At 33.9% G+C, this 21,376-nt stretch overlaps 1 protein-coding gene across 1 annotated transcript in view; it reads left to right on the top strand.

Annotated features, from left to right (window-relative positions):
- Nucleotides 1-21,376, top strand: part of Enah (ENAH actin regulator) — a 123,863-nt gene that overhangs the window by 70,396 nt on the left and 32,091 nt on the right. The window contains exons 4-5 of the mRNA XM_078024677.1: nt 6,329-6,385; nt 11,254-11,338. Coding sequence (XP_077880803.1) covers nt 6,329-6,385; nt 11,254-11,338 — 142 coding nt within the window. The remainder of the gene's footprint in view (nt 1-6,328; nt 6,386-11,253; nt 11,339-21,376) is intronic.

The following is a 21,376-nucleotide window of genomic DNA, read 5'->3' as shown; positions in this document are numbered from 1 at the left end:
TTGGACCTCTTTGTCATTTAGACATTAGCTGTCCTGTTTTTAGATAGAGACTGCTTCTTGGTAAGCAACTTCTTAAAAGTATTATGAATTATTGTACAGAGAGAAAGAAGAGAACAAAGGCAATGGGGTTTCCTGGAAAAGGAGACAGCTTTAACTTGGACAGTTCTGAGTTTTGGTAAACCATCCTGAGTGGATGTATATTCAAAGTCACGTAAGAAATGCCTTTGGTTTTGATTTCTGTTGGAAAGCAGCCTTGTTTCAGAAAAGCTGCTGTGCAACTGTTTCACATCAGCTCTGGTATTTGGAAAAGGTATCTGGTACTGACGCTGCAGTCCTTCCAGATTTTTAAGATCACATTGATATTATCATTGGGGTAACATCATTCTTTGCTTATGTGAAATTCTTTTGTCAGAAACTAGAGCCATTTAGTATTCTGTCTAGCAAGAACCGTTCTTGCTAATAAAACTCTCTTATTGCCAACATAGCCATTTGTTACTCCAGAAAATTCTTTTCTTGTGATTATAAAGTTTTGTGCTCTGCTTATAAATAATTTAAGCAGTATGGAAAAGCATAAAGAACATAAGAACACCTAAAATCCTACTACTCAGAGATAATCATCAATTTAAGTATTTTTCATATGAAAAATGGATTTTTCAACTTTGTATTATAAACAGTTCTGAGACAACACATTCATGGCATGATGCTGTTTCTTTTTCTCCCTCTAACAGCTTTACTGAGATTTACTTGGTTTACCTACTTAAAGTATTCAGTTTAATGGTTTTATTATAATCACAGGGTTGTGCGACCATTGCCACAATTTCAGAGCATTTTCCTCATGCCAAAAATAAACATTAAAACCCCTTTCTTTACCCCAGCCCTCATTCATCCATCCCTTCTAGCATCTGTTAACCACTAATCTAGTATCTATCTCTAAAGATTTTCATATTATGGACATTTTGTGAAAATGGAATCAAGCAGTAAGTGGTCTGACTTCTTCCAATTAGCTGTGCGGTACATGCCTGTGATTCTAGTGTCTCAGGAGCCTGAGGCAGAAGATCAAAAGTTTGAGACAACTTAGTGAGATCCTGTCTCAAAATTTTACAAAAAGGGGGTTGAGTAGTGATGTAGCTCAGTGGTAAAGGTAAAGCACCTCTGAGTTCATTCTCCAACACTTCGAAAGTGTGCGCGCACACACATACACTCATATATATTCGGATATTTAGGCATGCTTTCCAAAATCTGATAATGGACTCTAGTTTTAACATTTTAACAGTGGGAAGTTATGAATATGGTATTTAGTGAAAGTAATGACTGAATTTTAATATTTATTCTTAAATAAAGAGATTAAAAGCAAGAAGTCTGTTTAGTTTTTTAAAAGTCAGTGTCTTAAGAACTTTATAAATTTGAAAAGGAGAACTGTGTAGCAGTTTTCTATGCCAAAACCGAATATAAATAGAGATGATTGCTTAGCCAAATTGTGAAATCTCTGAGGTTTTTTCCTCTTAGTTCCCAAGTTCAGTTTTGTTGACCATAATTGCCCTACCTCCTCTGCCTTCGTTTTTTTTTCCCCATCTAAGAGCATTAGTTAAGAGAATTAGAAACTTCAGACTTTTGTGGTTCTCTTAATTCTTTTTTCCTCTTCATATAGAAATAGCAAAAAGCAGACATGGTCTTTGAAAGTCTTTGTTTTAACTTGTACAATGCAAATGCTTTTCATAGTTAAATGCGTTTTATTTATTTATAAGTGGATGTAAGAGTGAAGATGTGTTTTTCCCTAAAATGATCTGAGGCATCCTCATCATTGAATATACTCCTCCCACCACCACAGAATTGGGTGCTTTTATTATTTCCCCCAAAAACTTTAATTTTGTAGGCTACCACAGAGTTTTCTCTATTCATCCACACTCATCAATAATAAAAGAAAGCAAAATGAACTCTCATTTCTTTCTTGCCCAAATATAAGTTTGGACTAATTATCCTAATTTTAATATTAAACTAAAACTTTTATCCTATCTCTAGACATTCTTTATGTTTTTTTTAGAAAATTTGGTATTATCCAATTTTATGTTAATATTATTTCCTTTCAGACCTTTGAAGTGGCTGATAGGGAAAAAAGTTGTGAAGTTGGAACTAAGAATTTCTAGTGAGTAAGGCAAAACAGTTGTCTGAGGGTTAATGGTAACTCTGATTGAGTGTTGACTGCCAGAAAGTTCCAGTTGATCCAGAAAAGAAGCATGCCAGTTGCCCAAGAGAAAAATCAGAGACAGAAGGGATGTGCATGTATGAAAACTGCCCTGTGGAGGGAGGAGCATATAGCACATTGAGGAGGGGACAGTGAACTGAAGCATAGAGAGCAGTTCAAAGGAGATGAGATAGGCAGAATCACATCCTGCACAGAAAGGATTTACATTACAAGCAGTGGAAATGATTAAAAAACTTTTGCTGAGGAGGATGATGGGATTGGTTTAGTTATTAAAGTGTCACTGGCTGCTGTGGGAAAGGAGACAGATACCAAGATTCGAATAGATATCTTAACTAGATGATGCTATTGACATTGTCTAGGCTGGCAGTCTTCATAATTTCTGAAGTATGTACCTGATATGTGTTATTGTTTGCATATATGTGTGTGTGTGTGTGTGTGTGTGTGTTGGTGTTGGTGTTGACATTACATATATTATAAAAACAAAATAAAAACAGTAGAAGAAATTTAAAAAAAAATAGAAGTGTTACTAGTTCCTTTCCTTCCCTAATACAGTTTAAACTTCGTACCACTGAGTGCTACTAAACATGAAACAAGAATGATAGAATGGAGAGAGTTTGGAAAGAGAAATTAGGAGTTTGCATTGACAGGATTTGGAAGTTGGTTTTAAATGGTAGAAGTAAAATGTAAGGGGCAAGGAGGGTCTTACATTTCTATTTGAGCGCTGGTTAGAGAGTTAACATTCTCTTGTGAGAAGCTAATCGTGTTTGTTAAAGTAGCATTCTACCAGAATGTATAGTGTGTTCTTTGAGTATATACTAAACAATGTCTTTACAACGCCCCCTTACAGGTCTTGATCTGTACTTAAAATGAGGAAGCAGAGAACCAAATGTAGGGACACAGGTTACTTTTGCTTTTTAGAATTGTTAGGATATGACTGTTTTATAGGCTCTTCCACTTCTAATTTTCTCAAAGTTTCTTTAGCTCGAGGCAAAGTCATTCATTCCACAGCTAAAAATAAATGCTTTACAAAACAGAGGTAGACTGAGGAGCATAAGACTATTGATTGCCAGTGCAGCATAATAACCAGCAATTTATCAGCCAATTAGCCATCATTGTCATATTTGCTTAGAAGGAAATAAAATGCATTTGAAGCCCTAAGTTGGGGATGAGTACCAGAAACAAGGGAGGAGTAAAGCCCAAACATATATTCAGTTTTGCGTAAGATATTCAGTTTTGCATAAGATTGAGGAAAAAACAAATAAGAGAAATTCTCAGTGATGCCAGATGCTCCATTTCTTGAAGTAGGGAAAGTTTTTTTTTCCTTAAATTAAAAAGTATACATGTTTTGAAGCAAAATTTGAAGTAATAGTTACAAAAATGTCTCAAAGTGCAGGTTTAAAATGCTTATTTCTTTGAATAAAATTTAGTATTTGTTATTCTCACATCTCCTAGCACAGTGCCTTAGAATATGGTACCTGCCTTGTTTATTTTTGTTTTGATGTAGGCAACCACAGAACTGTGGTGTTTGTCTCCCTTCTATTCCAGATAACTTAGAACAGACCTTTGCTTTTACTTCTTTTCAGTCATGAGGGAAATTCCTGGGAGCCTTATGATGGTCAGAAGTGTGAACACCACTAATTTGGGTGCTGATTTCAGGTTCACTTACCCAGTAGACCAGCTTTCTAGAGATTGCAAATCAAATCCAAACCAGTTCTTCAGCAAACCTTATCTCACTTAATCTGCAGAATAAAAGCTGAGATGGGTAATATCCCCCATTGCAGATTGCCTTGGGTATAACTGCTAATAGTAGAAACCTCTGATGTTAAAAGTATGAACATCCTGGGTCTACTGTAGTAATTATATTCAGTAATAAAATATAGTAATGATGATCAAGTCTAAACATCTGTCATTTTTCCAATATTAATGTACTTTTCTAACTTCCTTAGTTATGTTTGTTTTTGTGGCTCACCCTAATTTCTGTCAGCACTAAGCCTCTAATATGACTAATTTAAAGAGAAATGTCCTTTCTTTAGTAAAATGTAAGGTAAATGGATTATCAATGCTAGCTTAATACTATGCTGAAATCATATTACTGAATTTATTCCACCTGCACAATGAATCTTCTATTCTACCCTTTTCCTCTGAGTGAAGAAAGAGTTAATAATGGTATCAATATGAAGCAGGAAGTGTGGTTAGCCTATGCATATGATGGAATGAATAATTTAGTATCTTCGGGAAATGCAAACTGCAGTAGAATTCAAGCAACCTTATCAGAATGAAGATCAATATTTTACTTGCTAGTACAAAGTAAAAATCAGTGGAAAGAAGATGCTTAAGGATACCAAATGCAAGAATGTTGCTAAATAGTTTAAATTGTGAAAAAGACTGAAAGTTCTTGGTTAGCAATGTTTTGTCATAACACAGTAATAATGGTATACCTGCATTCTGACAATTGTCAGATGACTTTTTGCTAAAATGATTAGTAATGGGATGTGGCAGTTTCTTTGCTGTCAGAAACGAGATTACTCTCTCAGGTTTTTCTTGTAAGTTTTAAAAAATTGTCCTTATGTGTTTTTTCCTTTAAATATGAATTAAAGGAACTAAAGAGTAAAACCTGTAAACTAGATATGTTTATTTAGTAAAAGTTTTATTGAAGTAGCTGTTCATAAACATTAGTAAGACAGGGTTTTAAAAAGCAGTTTGTCTAAATTTATCAAAATGTTTCTAGAATGTTTATTTCCTTTGGTATAATGTTATTAGCTTGCTAGACATTATAGATATGTCTGTGGTCTTTCTATATCTTATTATTATAAGTATTGTGCATGTAACTTTAATAATAATAGATTGGGTGCTTGGAAGTATTTAGCAAAATTGACATTTTTTAGTCTTATTTTGTGTGTGCAAATATCTGCTATATGTAATATTTTTAAAGCAAGACTTTATTTGGGTTATGTTGTCTATTTCTAAAAACAATGAAGAATTTTTCTTGATTTTAAGACATTACTATTTTCACATGTGCATTCTTTAAATTGGTTTGCTTTTGATTCTATTGAAATTTTTTTTAATTTAGAAGTTGTATTATTTAAAGAAAATAGCTTTAGGAAAGCCTAAAGCCATTTTATGTGATTGCTTTTATGTGATTTTCTTAAGCCAATATATTATTAACCTATTAACGGTTTCTTGATTAATAGTGAAGGAAAAAGAAAATCTTTCCTGTGCTGACAAGAATTTCTTTAGACTTTATAGAGAATTATGAGTAACATTTTAGATGTCACTAATGTAATAGTAAGAAAGTATATTTCACTTTTCTTTTTTCCATCCCAATGTTGAGTATCACCTTGATTTCAGACAAGCTATTTCCCTTTTCATAAGTTATCACTTTTTTAAAGTTGTTTCTCCTAAAAAGAATTGACTTCATTGACACTTAAGCTAAAATTTTATGAAAATAACCTATTTGATGAAGCTACACACTTTTAATAATATTTTGTTAAGTATGTATACCTATTGAAAAAAGAAAAAACAATAAAATGTGCTTGGTAAACAATGAATAGTTTATTTTTTTTTCAAAGAGCAAAGCAAAGAAAGATATTTTATGTTAGTGAATATACAATTATTTAATTGCATTAGGCTGTTTATAATGCCATTGATAATTTTCCAACTGGTAGAAATGAATTAATGTTAAATTAATCTTAAGTATTTTCCCTAAATTTTTTTTCCAGATGTAATTCTCCTAAATGGGAGAGAAAAGTCCTTATGAAATTAACTCTGATGGCCATAGATGTTGACTTCCTGTAATTCATTAACTTGAAAACAGTATAATCCTAAAATGCATATTGCCCTCTTTGATTGTATAACTCAGGAAATAATTAAGCTGTTAGCACATCATTTGATCTATGATTTATTCTAGGGTCTTCCACAAATAACATTACATATAAATTATTTTTAAGAGTTTATGTTAAAGAGGATACGTTTTTATTAAATTACAGAGCTTCCAGGATGAGAATCTAGATAGGACGTATGTATAAATACATTTTGAACATTTCAAAGCACCTTTTAGTTAATGTGAAGTTCTTCAGATGGCCCCGTTGTCCTTTGAAGCTTCTAACACCAAGGTGTCTGTTGCAGCCCAGAGCAAGGTTACTGCTACCCAGGACAGCACTAATTTGCGATGTATTTTCTGTGGTAAGCAACATTATGTTTACATTACTTTTTCAAGCTGTGGTACATACTACTTGCACATTTCCATAACTTTTGTTTCCTTAGGCCATGGTCTGGTTTGTGGTATTTGGGATATTATAGCAAGCTGTTTTTATGTTGTGATATTTGTTGTGGTTCATGTAGGTGATTTGGTCAGCTTTTTAGTTGGTTTGTTAGGATTTAGTTAGAATTAGGATTTTAAAACTATTTTTGTCTACCTCTTCCAACACAAATGAGAGGGGGCTTTTGTTTGTTTACTTTTATTTTTAACTCTTTTGTTTGGGAATAAACTTTTAACTTAGAATTTAAGGAAAATATATTCATTTTAATATGATTTGAGGTATGTAAATGTGCCTTATTCAAAAGGAGCTTTTGCTTAACTTGAATTAATTTTAGGTGTGCATGTTGTAAGAGGCAGATGTAAACTTATTGCTTTAGTAGGTTTATTTCTGATTGAGTCTTTACTCAGCAGTTGAGATCTGTGGCTTAGTGAATTTACTCTCAGTATTTTCTTTCACACTCATATACACATTTGTAAATATGTATTATTTGTATAGACAATGTAGGTATGTCATATAACCGCCCCAAATTAGAGAAAATCAAATATGTGTGGTGTGTGTGTGTGTGTATATATATGTTTTTTCTTACCTTCATACAAGATAAAAAGAGAGAGGTTCTTGTCTAAATTCTTTTTATCACTGTTTGATTCTGAAACTCTATTTTGAAAACCCAGGTTCCAAAAAGCGACTTAGTTCTTTGAGTTTATACACACACACAGCACGCACATATGCGCATATACCCCTTTTTGACTCATGTATACCTTGACTAGCCAGATTTTTTTGTGAGAGAGATAAAACTTATAAAGTGTTATACTACAACAAATTTGTGTTAACAGTTCAACTCCGTGTGTATACTTTATCCATGTGACTCAGAATTTTTAATGTGGTTCCTCAGTATTACTGATTGTTTCTTTAAAGAGAATCATTTTAAAATTTATGAACTTAAAAGTTTAGGCAAAGAAGCATGTTATAAATTATAAAAAGAGAATTCTAATGTACTTCTTAATCATCTAAAATTATTAGTTTAGATTTGCTTCAGGTGACACAGTTAGCATCTGTGAGCCCATTTGTGTGGCTTTTATAAAACCCCTCTTTTTCTTTTTTGGATATTTATTTTTTTAGTTGTAGTCGGACACAATACCTTTGGTTTTTATTTATTTTTATATGGTGCTGAGGACCGAACTCAGGGTCTCACGCATGCTAGGCGAGCTCTCCACCACTGAGCCACAACCCCAGCCCTATAAAACCTCTCTTAAAACATTGCAGATTTAAGCATTTAATCAGTAACTTTATTTCTGAAATTTCATCTCTTCTTGAGGCTTCTTCCAGGCCAGCTTTTGAACTAGCCATGAGTTGTTATTAATATTTGTTTTATTAGGAGTCTCTTCAACTCATTTTTAATAACCTAACTTTCTGCTGTAGAATTTGAGGTCCACATGCAGAATAACAGTTTATCCAGTAGCAGAGAAAAGATTAATTTGGCCTTAATAAAGGTGATTTTAAAAAATTTTTCTGAAACAGTGGTTAAAAAGCAGATTTTCCTCATTATCATCTTTAACTGTGTAAAACAATATAGTTACCACTTTGCTAAGTTTAAATTTGATTGTATTGTGAGGACCATTCATCTTTTAGTCGGTGATTTAAAATAGTCTGTGGCTAAGTATGAAACTAGATTTGTGAAAATAAAAATGGGCCAGTAAGTGAAATAGCTTCAGCCAGAACTCAATATTGTAGGCAACTGAAATGCCACTCATGTTTCAGAGAGAGTTCTAATCAGATTTCCAACATTTCTAGGATACTATTTATCAGTGATATTACCACATTTTCTTTATTAGAAACAGTAACTTGCGAACTTTGCTGTATATCTTCTTCTAGCCTGGACAAATTAAGATCAGCCATTGTCTTTGGCTCTGGTTATAAATTAGGAAGAGAGTGAACCCCCAAACAGCTGCTGTTGCTGTTCATGATTGACAGTGGAAACAAAGCAGGACCATTTGTTTCTTAACCTTGGTTGTTTCTTCTCTCTTTATTTTTCCTAAAAGAGAGCTGTTAACCACTAAATGGTGCTTATAAAATACTGTCATTTGCCCACCAAGATGTTTATGACAGTACCTATTTTGTATTTTATGAGGACACAGATACCCGTTTAGGAATATGACCTATGTATAGTAATAGCTGTAGTCTAGAAAATATGGTAGCAGCTGATACCCTTGCCTAATCTTAGTTGCTGTTTCATAGTCTGGTTCAGTGTCTTTGGTATTATTTACCAGATTCATAATCCGTTAGAATGTAATTCCTATCTGTATTTCATAATTTACCTGAAATTTTTATTTAACTTTTACAGTATGTTTATATTAATTTTAAATGCACATAAATTTCAATGTGCTAGTTTTTGTACTTTGACAATTTTAATGAAGAAGAAACAAACAAAACAGCCAAATTAAAATACAAATGTGAGAAAATACCACAAGGAGGGATTCATTCTCCATTTAAGAATGTTCTGAAAGACAAATGCCCCAATGTCACAAAGAACCATATAGCAAAGAATTTTTAAGAGTTGTTGGATCACATTTCTCACCAGTTTAAAAAACTTCAAGACAAATTTTCTTTCCTTCTTACGACCAAAAAATATCAGTAATAGGACCCACAAAATATTACCCATATTTTGAAAACCTCCTTTCTAAATGGTTGTACCTAGTATGCTTTTAAAAAGCCTTAAAAAATATTCAAAACAGGTTTTATAAGTCGATGATTTTTTTTCAGTTTTATGAGTTAATGTCAGATGTGTTAATTTTAATAAAATCAATAGGATTGAGTTGAAATTTGACATTTTTCTTGAATTTATTATTATATCTGAGTTAAACTTTAAACATTGAATTAGTGAACTTAATCCATTAATATTACTGTTGAGATAGGATACCTGTTTTAGATGTGAGCAAAACTATTAGAATTGCCAAACAAGTCTAACCTGCTGATATTCAGCTATTGTATTATTTATATAGCTTGAGATTTTCACTTAAATACTCAAACATTATTTTTAAAAAGTTAGATAAACCATAATTGTCTTAAACTGGCTGTGCCACATGCTTGCATTTAGTAGTTTGGGGCAAATATAACTTTGGATGTGGAAAGTACATCCCTCCCTAGATTTTATGCTTTCTCAAATTTACCTCTCACCTTGTATGTCCCCATCCTTTTGCCAGAAATATCTTTTCCCCGTAACCTGTGAAATATAAAACATGAAAATATGGCCTAATATGACAGTCTTTTTAAAATATATATCATGTTAATTTGCAAAGGAACACGCTCTAATCTGTTTACTAGACAATAATTATTTATTTTTATTTATGCAGAGATGCAAGTGTATTTAATTTTGATTTCTAAAACTTTTTTTTGTTGTTTTACTGATTTTGTGGAATTAATATATTTCTGTATTTTCTTTATTTGGATCTCAAAATAGCAGATTCTTAGGAAATCTAATTAAAATATCCCGGCAGTTGTCATTTAAGTTGTAAGAGGGCAAATTAAATGATCAGTCTAAAAATATTTGTAAAGAGATGAGGGAAAAAAAGTTGGTAGGTAAGTTCAAAACAAATTAATTCTGTTTTCTGTACCTAGGTTATACCATAACTGTATTACATCCTGATGGATCTTTACCTCTAGTTTCAAAGTCTATTCCACTAATATAAAATAGATGTGTTATGCTCTTAGCTCATAAATTATAGTAATTTGCTTTTATTTACTAGTAAAAGCTTTTTTAAAAAATATACTAATGATTTACAAAAGTCTTTCAGAATCTTTGGTAGGGGCATTTGGTGGCACACTAGAATTCAGAAATATATATATAATTTATCATATATTACTCTCCAAGAGTAGAAGATAATTCTTTGTTGTGTTGTTTACTGAGATGGATTTCAAGATTGTTTTAGTTTAACGTTAGGCATCGTGTGTTATATTAAGTCCAGCATTTATCTTATTTAATTTTTATATCCAGTGACATCAAGATGTCTGATAATTTAGAGGCATTCTATCTAAGATGCTAAGATGGGATCTGCATTGTACATAATATATGGGAATGGATGGTCATTATTTTCACATGACAGAACCATGTTGGTGTAAATGCAGGTTTCATTTTTTTCCTTCTTACCCCAAATGAAAAGTTAAGATTACCTGTATTGCATTAAGAAATTCAGATAAATAGTTTAATTTATTATATGGAAGTTTAGCAAATGTTTGTTTTTACCAGTAATGGAAATGCCAGGCCGTTAAAGAAAAATGGCAGCTTAAATTGGGCAAATTTGATAAATGCATTAGCATACTGCAGTCTAGTAATAAGGTTCTCATGCTCTCTCTCTCCTGTTTTTCATTTCCAGTGTTCTATTTAGGTGAGTTTTTTAATTCTGATTTTTCATTTAAGTTCTCCTTCTCCACTTCATAAATAATTACCCCAAAGAGAATGTCTCATTGTCTTAGAAATGTCAAGCTTAGGTGCCTCTTCAGATGCTCATTGAACACTTGTTTTACTCAAGCTCTTCATATGTAAATGTTTATTTTTCCCTTATTGTTGATGTTTTTCATTTGTTTCAAGTAAGCCTTCTGGAGATGATGACAGTATTATGTTGCAGTCTTTCATTTGCTGTGTGTTATGTAAAGCTTATATTTTATTTTGCTAGACAAAAAGAAGATACATTTGTAAATATGTGATGGTTTTTATGTTACTCTCATGATTTTATCTCCTCTGTCCAGCTAGATGTAAAGATAATGTTCATCTATAATATTTTCCTCCCTTTCTAGGGCCAACATTGCCTAGACAAAATTCACAACTACCTGCTCAAGTTCAAAATGGTCCATCCCAAGAAGAATTGGAAATTCAGAGAAGGTAAATTCACAAGTTAATTGTTTGTATTTTTACCTTTCTGTTGCAGAAAACCACACTGTGAAAATCCGATTATTATTTTTTTTAATATTTTTTTATTGTTAATGGACCTTTATTTTATTTTTTACTTATATGTAGTGCTGAGAATCAAACCCAGTGCCTCACACATGCTAGGCAAGCGCTCTGCCACTGATCTACAACCCCAGCCTCTGAACATCCAATTATTGGAAGCAGATTTATATCTTTCCAAATCACAACTTTGATTATTAATGTTAGTAAATTTGGGAATCATCATTAATAAGTGGTCATATATTTATCATGCTGAACACAAAAGATGTTTTAAGACTTAACTACTTTTTTGTGGAAACCATATCCATGGTATGTTTAAAATATTTTTAATACATTTAACAGTCTATAAAATGTCTTTACCCTTCAGTAAGTATAGTTATAAAGTAATCTGTGACCAGGGGCTGAAGTTGTGGCTTAGAGGTAGAGCGCTCACCTTCCATGAGTGAGGCACTGCGTTCAATCCTCAGCATCACATAAAAATAAAATAAAAATTACATAGTTATAGGTGTCCACCTATAACTAAAAAATAAAAGTTAAAAAAAAAGGTAATCTGTGACCAGCGTGATTTTTACATGGCCACTTTCACTGGAAAGTTAAAATAGTGTTGACTGGTTCTAAAAAGCATTGCTGTTGAGATAGAGGTTTTAGTAGGCAAATACAAAATCATTCTGTTTATAACTAAATGCTAGTTGAACAAGGTTGGTTACATTATCTTCATCATTTCAGCGCAGTCTAAAAATACATTTGAAATTATAGTACCTCATTTAGGTGTAAATTTTTCTGAATTTGCTGCGAGGCTGATTATAAAGCTACTTTGTAAGAAAATTGTTTTATAAAAGTCAGGTAACTAAAACTGAGCTAGACAAAGAAGGGTCCCATTTTTTAAAAAAATGAAAAATTTTTTAAGAGATTCTTATTTTTTTTATTAAAAGCATGGGACTGAGCTCCACTCATCTCTGGTGAGGGGACCTGCTCTCTTGGCTTTGTCACAGAATGTTGGGAGCATGTATGTGAGGAATAGATCACAGGGCTAGACAGCAAGCCAGAAAGAGACTGGAATTCCCTGATCCCTTATGAGAGCATGCCTCCAATTGACCTAAGGACCTCCAATTAGGCCCGCCTTCTTAAAGGTCTACATCATCTCCCAACACTACCACCCTGGATGCCATGCTGGCTCCAACACATGAACCTTTAGGGGGCACATTTAAACAATAACCAAACCATAGCAGTTGGGTACTGTAGTTTCCTTTTACTACTCACTCCTCTGCTATTGACTTCCAAATCCATAGCTCTAGCTGTGATCATTTGCACGAAATCCAGACTCATAATTTTAAATAGAGTAGAGCCATGGACCCTTCAGAAAATTTATTGAAAGCAATAGACCACTACCCTCCCCATCTAGCCCTTTATCTTTCAGGTAGCTATATAATTATATACAAAAATATGTGTGCCATATCAGAGTCACATATTCCCTGAATTCTGACAGTGGATCCTCAGTAACAATTCCTATTATAGAGCTCATCCATTTGGATGGCCTACTGACACCTCAGTTTAAACTCTTATGATTTCATCTTTAATGTAAGTTTTTTCTTCTCAATAATTTCAGCTTAGAAACACTATAATTATCATTGCTTACTGTACCTATTTAACCATACCCTAAAAGCCTTATGATGGATTTATTCTTCTGACATTCTTCTTGCTCATCTCTCTAATATTTATTCTCTTAAGTATTGCTATAATTTGCTATTTGATTTTTGTCTTTAACCTTTCAGTTCTTTCTGCTTACTACTGTCATGTTAATTTTTCTTAAACTCTCGCACAACAGCATAGATAATCTCAAACAGTTTAGAGCGGCATAAAATAGGGTAAAGAAGGTACTGTGTAAATGTACTCTATTTATGTTTTACTTTTTGAATGATCACATATATTGATAGTAGCAATTAATTCTTCACTCTAAAAAATGAGGGATTCTTCTCTTTGCAATTAATGGCAATTATTATTTTTCATTCTGTTATTTTTTCTCCCCAGATAAAATCAGTGGCTGGGGATATAACTCTGATAGAGTACTTGCCTAGCATGTGGGAAGCTTTGGGTTTAATCCTCAGTATCCTCAAATAACTAAATTTAAAAAAATGAATTACTCAAGTAGAAATCTGTGTTTTAACCTTAGAAGATATCTCTTAATTACTCTAAGAGGAGCACAGTCATTCCACATGTTTTTTTTAATCTTTCTTACCTCATTTAATCATCTGATTTTTATAGACATCATCAATTTAAAATTATTTTCAAGATTTATGCAATTATAGTGTTTTTGTAACTGACAGTAAATCTTTGTCCTTATTCATGCAAATTATCTTTTTTTTTTTTCCTTTCCTGGAATCCTCCTAAATTCTCCTATTAGCCATTGTAGTCTAAATTTTCACAAGAAAATATGGCTAGACCATAGTTCCATTATAGCTCAATACTTGGTGGACCTTTTCCATTTGCAGACTCATCTACAACTCAAGAATTTTAAAAAATCTGTTGCTTTTATTATTTCTTTCCCTCCCTCCCTCTCTGCCAGCGGGGCTCCCCTCATCCTTGGTTGTTTATTTTGTTCTACTGGTCAAATTCTGGACCTTTCGGTTATCTTCTTATGATACTTATAATTTCTCATTTCCTACCTATTTTTGTTTTGTATTCTTGGCAGTTTTCTGAACTTTGTATTCTAAGCCAGCAATATTCAGTACAGCAATGTATTATTTTTTTTACTAGAAGCCATATACTAATAAAAATAAAAGATATCATAACAATGTGAAATAATTATAAAATCATTCAGATATTTCACATTGTATTTTTATGCTAATTCATCAAAATTCAGAATTTTACATTTAAAGTGTTTAGACTAAACACATTGTGAGTGTTCAGTAGCTACATGTGGTTCATGGGGGACATTGAACAACACAGTAGTATCTCTTTCATTGAAATTTTGATCTTTAAGGTCCTTTCCTTTTTTTTACTAGTTCCTTGTTCATGGCATTGTACTATATTCATGGCTGTACCTTCAGTGACTCTTGTTTCTCTTCCTTTGCTTGAGTTGTCTTCCTCCTAAAACACTGTTTAGTTGTATTCAAGTATCTGGACATCCTTAGTGGTCTGTTTATTTCTAAAGAGAATTAGGGTTAATGATAGCAGTACTTGGCATGGGGTTTCCTATTGCATTTAGGAGGCCAGTCTCTACTTGGTAACATTCTTGTGTGACTGAGAGGTCCCTGAAAATTGGTAGAGCAAGTAGACTTGACAAGCTGTCCTTGAGGATGTCAAGGAGAGCAACCAGGCCTCAGGATCCCACAAATGCTGAGCTCCCTTTAGTTCCCCCAGAAGCCTAACTTCTCTGAGGCAGCTTGTTCCGTTCCTTTAGAGGACAGTCTTCTATGGTAATGATGTTCCATCCACTGAGCTAGGGTTGGGGGGTGAGGGTAGCCAGTACTATTATTCTGAGTACTTAAGATATATGGGGGGTGAGGTGGGGCAGAAAACCTGGACACAATCAGTCAATAAACATGACATAAAATAGTAAATGATAAGTGCTATGGGGGAAAAATAGAGCAGAGAGGGGTTTGATTATATTCATATGTAGGGGCAAGGGGAAATGCTGGTGGCAATTTTTTAAAGATTGGCTAGAATAGATCTTATAAAAGAAAGGAATTAGCCAAGCAGATACTGTATAAGTGGATTGTATTGATGGGAGGATAATAAGAGGGAGTAGTTAGTACAAAGGCCTGAGGGCAAGATTGTGCTTGTGTGTACAAGAAAGAACAAGAAGGCTACACTGCCTGGGACAGAGAGACCACAAATGGAAGAGGGGAGCTGTAGGAGATAAAGATGGCGCCATGGGGGAAGATGTAGATCATGCAGGACGTTAAAGAATTTAGCTTTCATTCTAAAATAAATGAAGAATGACTGGACAGTTTTGAGCACAGGCATGATCTGACAACATCTTAACAGAATCTGACAGCTGGAGGCAGGTGCGGGGTTGTTTCAGTAGCTCAGTAAGAAAGCTAGTTAAGAGGCTATTGAAGTCTACTAGGTAAGGAAAAATGATATCTTCCATCAGGTAACAGAGGTATGAAAAGCCATACTTTTATCTGTCCTGGTAGATTATATTGATGGGTGGGTAATAAGAGAAGGAAAGGGGTTGACATTGTTAGGCTAAAGTAGTTGGCAAGGTGGAGTTGGCATTAGCTGACATGGGAAAGGCTATGAGTAGAGCAGGTTTTGCTGGAGGATGTCAGGGATGAATGTTGAGGATGTTAGGTTGAGATGTTTATTGGGCAAGTAGAGATGCTGAATAGATGCACTAGTCTGTAGGAGACTAGGAAGGAAGTCTGGACATCACAGCTTATTCTTACTTCTTCTGTCTTCCAGAAATTTTATGATAAATTTACCATACTAATGACAACCCTTCTCAGTTTTCTATTTTGTAATGATTATATTTATATACATTTTTATGATTCTAGAATTTTGGTATAATTTTTAGAGGAGATGGTAAGATTGACTACTTATTCTGCCAGCCTTAATAAGTGTCTGAATACTGTCTTGTTGCCTCCCTGATCAGCATTCCTTACTGCCTCCTATGCTCATATCCAGAGTAATTTTTTGGCCTGATCTTTAGGATCCTGCTCTGTGTATCTCTTTCATTTCTCATGATACTCTCTCTATACACCATACTCAATTTTCCCTGTGTACTTTGTGTGTGGCATTTGCCTCTTGTGCCTTGCCCTACTCATCCATTCTCTGTTGTCCTTTTCTGTACTCTTCTCAATCCATGCACTGATATCATTGTTTTTTAAATTCCTATAACACACATGAGTTTTATATTTTCTTCTGAATAATGTAAAAAAAAAATGGTGATGGTTAGTAGATCAGCAAACCTTTAAAATTAAGCCAGGTCAAAGAGGAGAAGGAGTAAGGTACTGTGGTGCCTATTGATAGCAAGCCACTTGGTAGTGGTAAAAGCAGGTTAATTAGCTAAAAACTTTGTAGGAGCATGTAGATAGATACCCAGATTTCCTCCACCACACATAAACAAGAGATTACAGACTTATTCTGACCTAGGTTGAACTACGAACACTCTTATTCAGTGCTGTTCATTAGAAACATAAGGCAAACCACATGTGGTTTAAGATTTTCCAGGATCACATTTTTTAAAATGCGAAAGAAACAAGTAAAATCAATTCTACTAATAAAATTAACTCAGTACATCAAACATTATTATTTTAATAGGTTATTGATACAAAAATTTTAGAGATTTTGCATTATCTTTTTTTTGTACTAGATCTTCGAAAATGGGTGCAGATTTTTATACTTTATAAAGCACACCTTAGTTCAAACTTGCATGTAGCAAGTGCTTGATCAAGATGTGGCTAGTAACTATCTATTAGAAAACATACAGACTACACCAGGGGTTAGCAGACTACAGCTTCCTGACAGTTGGCCTTGTAGCCTATTTTTACATAGCTGAGCGTTAAACATGGCTTTTTCATTTTACTTTTTTTTTTTTAAGTAATGACAGTGGGCTGGTAAAGAACCAATAAAATTTTTTAAAAAAGAATGGATTAGTGATACAGCTCGATGATAAAGCACTTACAATAAATGGGTATTTTCCTGCGTGCTTCTCTTTAGGGCTACTTCAACTAGGAACAAAACACAGTGTGCTTACGGAGAACTAATTGAGTGTGTGAAGTTTCAATGGGTTTGATTCCAGCACTGAAAGGAAAAAAAAAAAGCACAGAGATACTAATCTGGCCCTTTACAGAAAAAGTTTGCCAAGCCCTGATCTAGACTGAGGTATACCAGGCACTGCTGTGAAGGTGTGGGATGGAGATACCAGCTGAAAAGAGATTAAAAAAAAGTTGGCCAAGTTGTTCTTTTTACCTTGTTCGGTTTCTAGATACAGGCACCCAGACCTTAGAGCCCAGGCAAGAAACTAAGATTCTTGTTTGGGCAAACTGCCTTTGGCCAAGAGAAGAAAACAGAGATGTTGACACTCAAGTGAATAATTTATTTAAGGGCTTCTGATGAGCTTTAGTGCTAATTCTGAACATGAATGGACAGCCTAGGGTCATTAAACCCTTGAGGACAACTTGTATAACATGAAGATGGACCAAAAATAAACAGAAAGAATTGGCATTGGATGAAACAGATGAAGGAAGTAGGTGAAATTTAAATTATATTATAATAGCTTCAAAAGAATCAGAATAAAAAGTAGTATACCTGGGGGCTGGGTTGGCTCAGTTGGTAGAGTGCTTGACTCACATGGACAAGGCCCTGGGTTCAATCCCTAGCACCACCACCACCACTAAAAAAAAAAGTACACTTGGCACTTTTTTAAAGTATAAAGTTTTTGACATTTTTAAAAAGAGGCATTAATTTTAAAAAAAATTGAGAAATAAAGTGTATGAGAAAGAAAGGTAAGAGCATCAGAGTCAGTGGTCCAAATAATGAGTTCTGAGGGGGGAGAGGAAGAACACAAATGTGAGGAGATTGATCTCCAAATAAATAACTTAAGAAAATTTACCAGAACTCAATGATTTGATTATCTAGATCAGAAGTCTATGGACTTTTTCTGTGAAGATCCAGATGGATTAGGCTTTGTGGAACCATAAATTCTCTATAGCATTTGCTCAACTCTTATTTTATAGCTTGCTAAAGATAATATGTAAATAAGTAGATATTGACAAATTGAAAAGGCTCTCCAAGTGCCCAGCCCAGCAGGTCTGGAAAAACATAAAATGACCCATCACTGGGGTATATCACTGTAGAGAATTAGAATACTACAATAAACAGATTTCAAGTCAGGTGTGGTGTGCACGCCTATAATCCCAGCGGCTTTAGGAGGCAGGAGGATCCCAAATTCAAAGCCAGCTTCAGCAAAGGTGAGGCATGAGGCACTAAGTAACTTAGTGAGATCCTGTCTCTAAATAAAATTCAAAATAGGGCTGAGGATGTGGCTCAGTGGTAGAGTGCCCCTGAGTTCAATCCCTGGTTGAAGTCAAGGGGTTCCCCCCACCCCCGCCGGCCCCCCCAAAAAAAGATTTCAAAAGCTTGGGGAAGGAGATGAGAGAGCTTTTAGAATCCCAACAGAAACTCTGTTCTAAAACCCTATCTTCTGCATTGTTTCCTAGGAAGCTATTGAAAGTTGTGTTCTGTTAAAATGAGATTGTAAACCAATAGTGATGAAACCCTTGTAGGAGCCAAGAAATAGGGCTAGGGATGTAGCTCTATGTTACAGCACTTGCAGAGGGGATTCCTCTTAGGAAAGAGAGAAGGTAATTTCCAGGTTGGGGAGCAGCCCATCTGACTGGAACCAGGAGTTCTTAGGGCTTCTGATGGATGTGTTCGAGAGAAAGAAAAGAAAAGAAGCAAGCACTTAATATGTTTAACCATGTTGAGATGGTTTATAGTTCTGATGGAGAGTTTGGAGTGAGATAGGAATAGGTACATAGAAAAAAAATCAGCAAAAAAGTGCTAGTTTTTTACCCCTAGAGTAAGAAATTACTCCAGAAAATAAACATAAAAAAGTGAATGATATAACTTGGGAATATTTATGTATTCAAAATAGTGTTATGACCTTTTCTATTTGGAAAGTGGAGAAAAAAGTTTTGGGAGTCAAGAATTGTAGGAATTAAGTAATTTGCATAGTAGAAAGTTAGTAGATATATTATCTACATCTGTAAAATCAAGAATAGCTCTAACAAATCACTATATTTAGTGTAATATCAGTAATAAAATATAATCAGAGTAATAAAAGTAGTTGGCTTTTTTTGATAGAGGGAGGAGCAGGGATAGAACCCAAGGGTGCTTAACCAGTCAGCCACATCATCAGCCATTTTTATTTTTGTTTTGAGACAGGGTCTCATAAAGTCACATAGGACCTCACTAGGTTGCTGAGGCTGACTTTGAACTTGGGCTCCTCCTGCCTCAGCCTCTGAGCTGTTGGGATTACGGGTGTGCACCACTGTGCCCCACAAGTAGTTGGCTTTTAAAGGAGAAAAATCAGAAGTGTTGAGGGTTGTTGTAAGATTACTGTTTTTTTTTTTTTTTTTTTTTTTTTTTTTTTTTTTTAAAGAAAGAGTGAGAGAGAGGGGGGCACAGAGAGAGAGAGAGAGAATTTTAACATTTATTTATTTTTTCTTAATTCTCGGCGGACACAACATCATTGTTGGTATGTGGTGCTGCTGGGGATCGAACCCGGGCCGCACGCATGCTAGGCGAGCGCGCTACCACTTGAGCCACATCCCCAGCCCCCAGATTACTGTTTTATTATAAGCCTTGTAATACTGTTTGACTTTTTAAGCTAGGTATTAATTTTTTTTAAGTTTAATTTTTAAAGTTTAAAAAAGTTTAATTTTTTAATAAGTATTAACTGGAATTTATAAATGTTTACTTTAGATGTCAAATCTTATTGGTCTAAAAGCTCTACTATAATAATATGACAGTAGTATTGTTTTTTATTCACATGTATCATTTTTTAAACCAGTTTTTGCTTTCTACTCATATTATTGATATTTGGCTTCCTTAACTGTGATGGAAAACTATATTCTAAGAAACATGAGTCAGTCCTATGTTAGTCTCAACATAGAATGTAATTTAGTTAATATCTATAAATAGTTTGCAAATCACTGCTACTATCTGAAAGTTATAAAAGGGGAATACTAATCCCAGTACAGAACCAAGGAGTCACAGCAATGAAAGTGTACAGCTCTCCCATTAACCTTCAGAGGCAGGATGGACCAAAAGTTGACCGGCTTCTATTGTGAGTATTGGATTATCTTCATAGCTTTGTAAGATTAAAACTATTTGTTTTATCGGCTAGAGTTGTGAGGTTGGTGGTACAGTACTTGCTTGGCATGTGTGAGGCCCTGGGTTCGATCCTCAGCATTGCATATAAATAAATGAAATTAAAGTCCATTTACAGGGCTGAGGTTGTGGCTCAGCGGTGGAGCGCTCGCCTGGCACATGCTATTAAATTATTAAAAATAATTTTTTAAAAAAAGGTTCATTTACAACTGAAAAATATTTTTAAAAATATTTCGTTTTATCCATTTTAAACTTGTTTATTAATAAAGAAGTGAAATGCTCACATCACTATCAAAATATCTATGTACTTTTATTTTTTGACAAATGTCATTAACATCAGTGTTATTAAATGTTATCAGTTCAGAATGTTTTCCCTAGTCCAAACGCCTACTTCATTATGTCACTTGAAATTCCTCCACCTTTACCTAAGGGTATTCATTATAGGCAAGGCCAGATGAATTTGCATTTTGAAATTTGGTATTTATATTTTACATGCTTCAAAAGAAAATAAGTCTTTGAAGTAATATAAACAACATGTGTGTGCACATGCATGTGATCGATCTCATTGTTGGCCAGTGTTTTGTGCATCTGTTTACACTTGAGGAGAGCTCTTTTGGAGAGAAATATTTTAGTGGTAGAAGGACCTAGGTCTAATTATTTTCAAATGCTTTAGTATTTATAATGTTGGTCATGGGCACTTAATTGTTTTGGGGAAAATATTATATTGTTTTCTCAAAAACTTTCAAATTATGAAAATTCACATTCTAACTTAAAAGAAATTAGCCTGTCAGAATTATTCCATAGTTCATGGATTACCAGTATGTGAATTGGCAGCAATAATTGTGAGAAAAGCAAGGTTTATAAATTTGGAAGTTCTCCTTAAAATGATATACAACTATCTTGGTTTGGAGATTAAAAACCTTAAAATCAGCTTTATAACTCATCCAATTTAGGAGGGAATTATTTATACCATAAAGATTTGTAAGTCAAAAGTTCTGCTTGACATACTTTCCTAGGGAATTATGTGACAGGCATCTTTTCAGTGAGTAAGCTAAAAATTAGCTAAAGATGTTGAACCCTTTTCTTTCTTATAAAACAAGAATCTTCTGTAGATGTATGAATTACATACTT

Source organism: Ictidomys tridecemlineatus, chromosome 10 (assembly GCF_052094955.1).
Source record: "Ictidomys tridecemlineatus isolate mIctTri1 chromosome 10, mIctTri1.hap1, whole genome shotgun sequence".
NCBI lineage: Eukaryota > Metazoa > Chordata > Mammalia > Rodentia > Sciuridae > Ictidomys > Ictidomys tridecemlineatus.
Note: the sequence above shows the minus strand (reverse complement) of the source record. Positions and strands in the feature narration are given on the sequence as shown.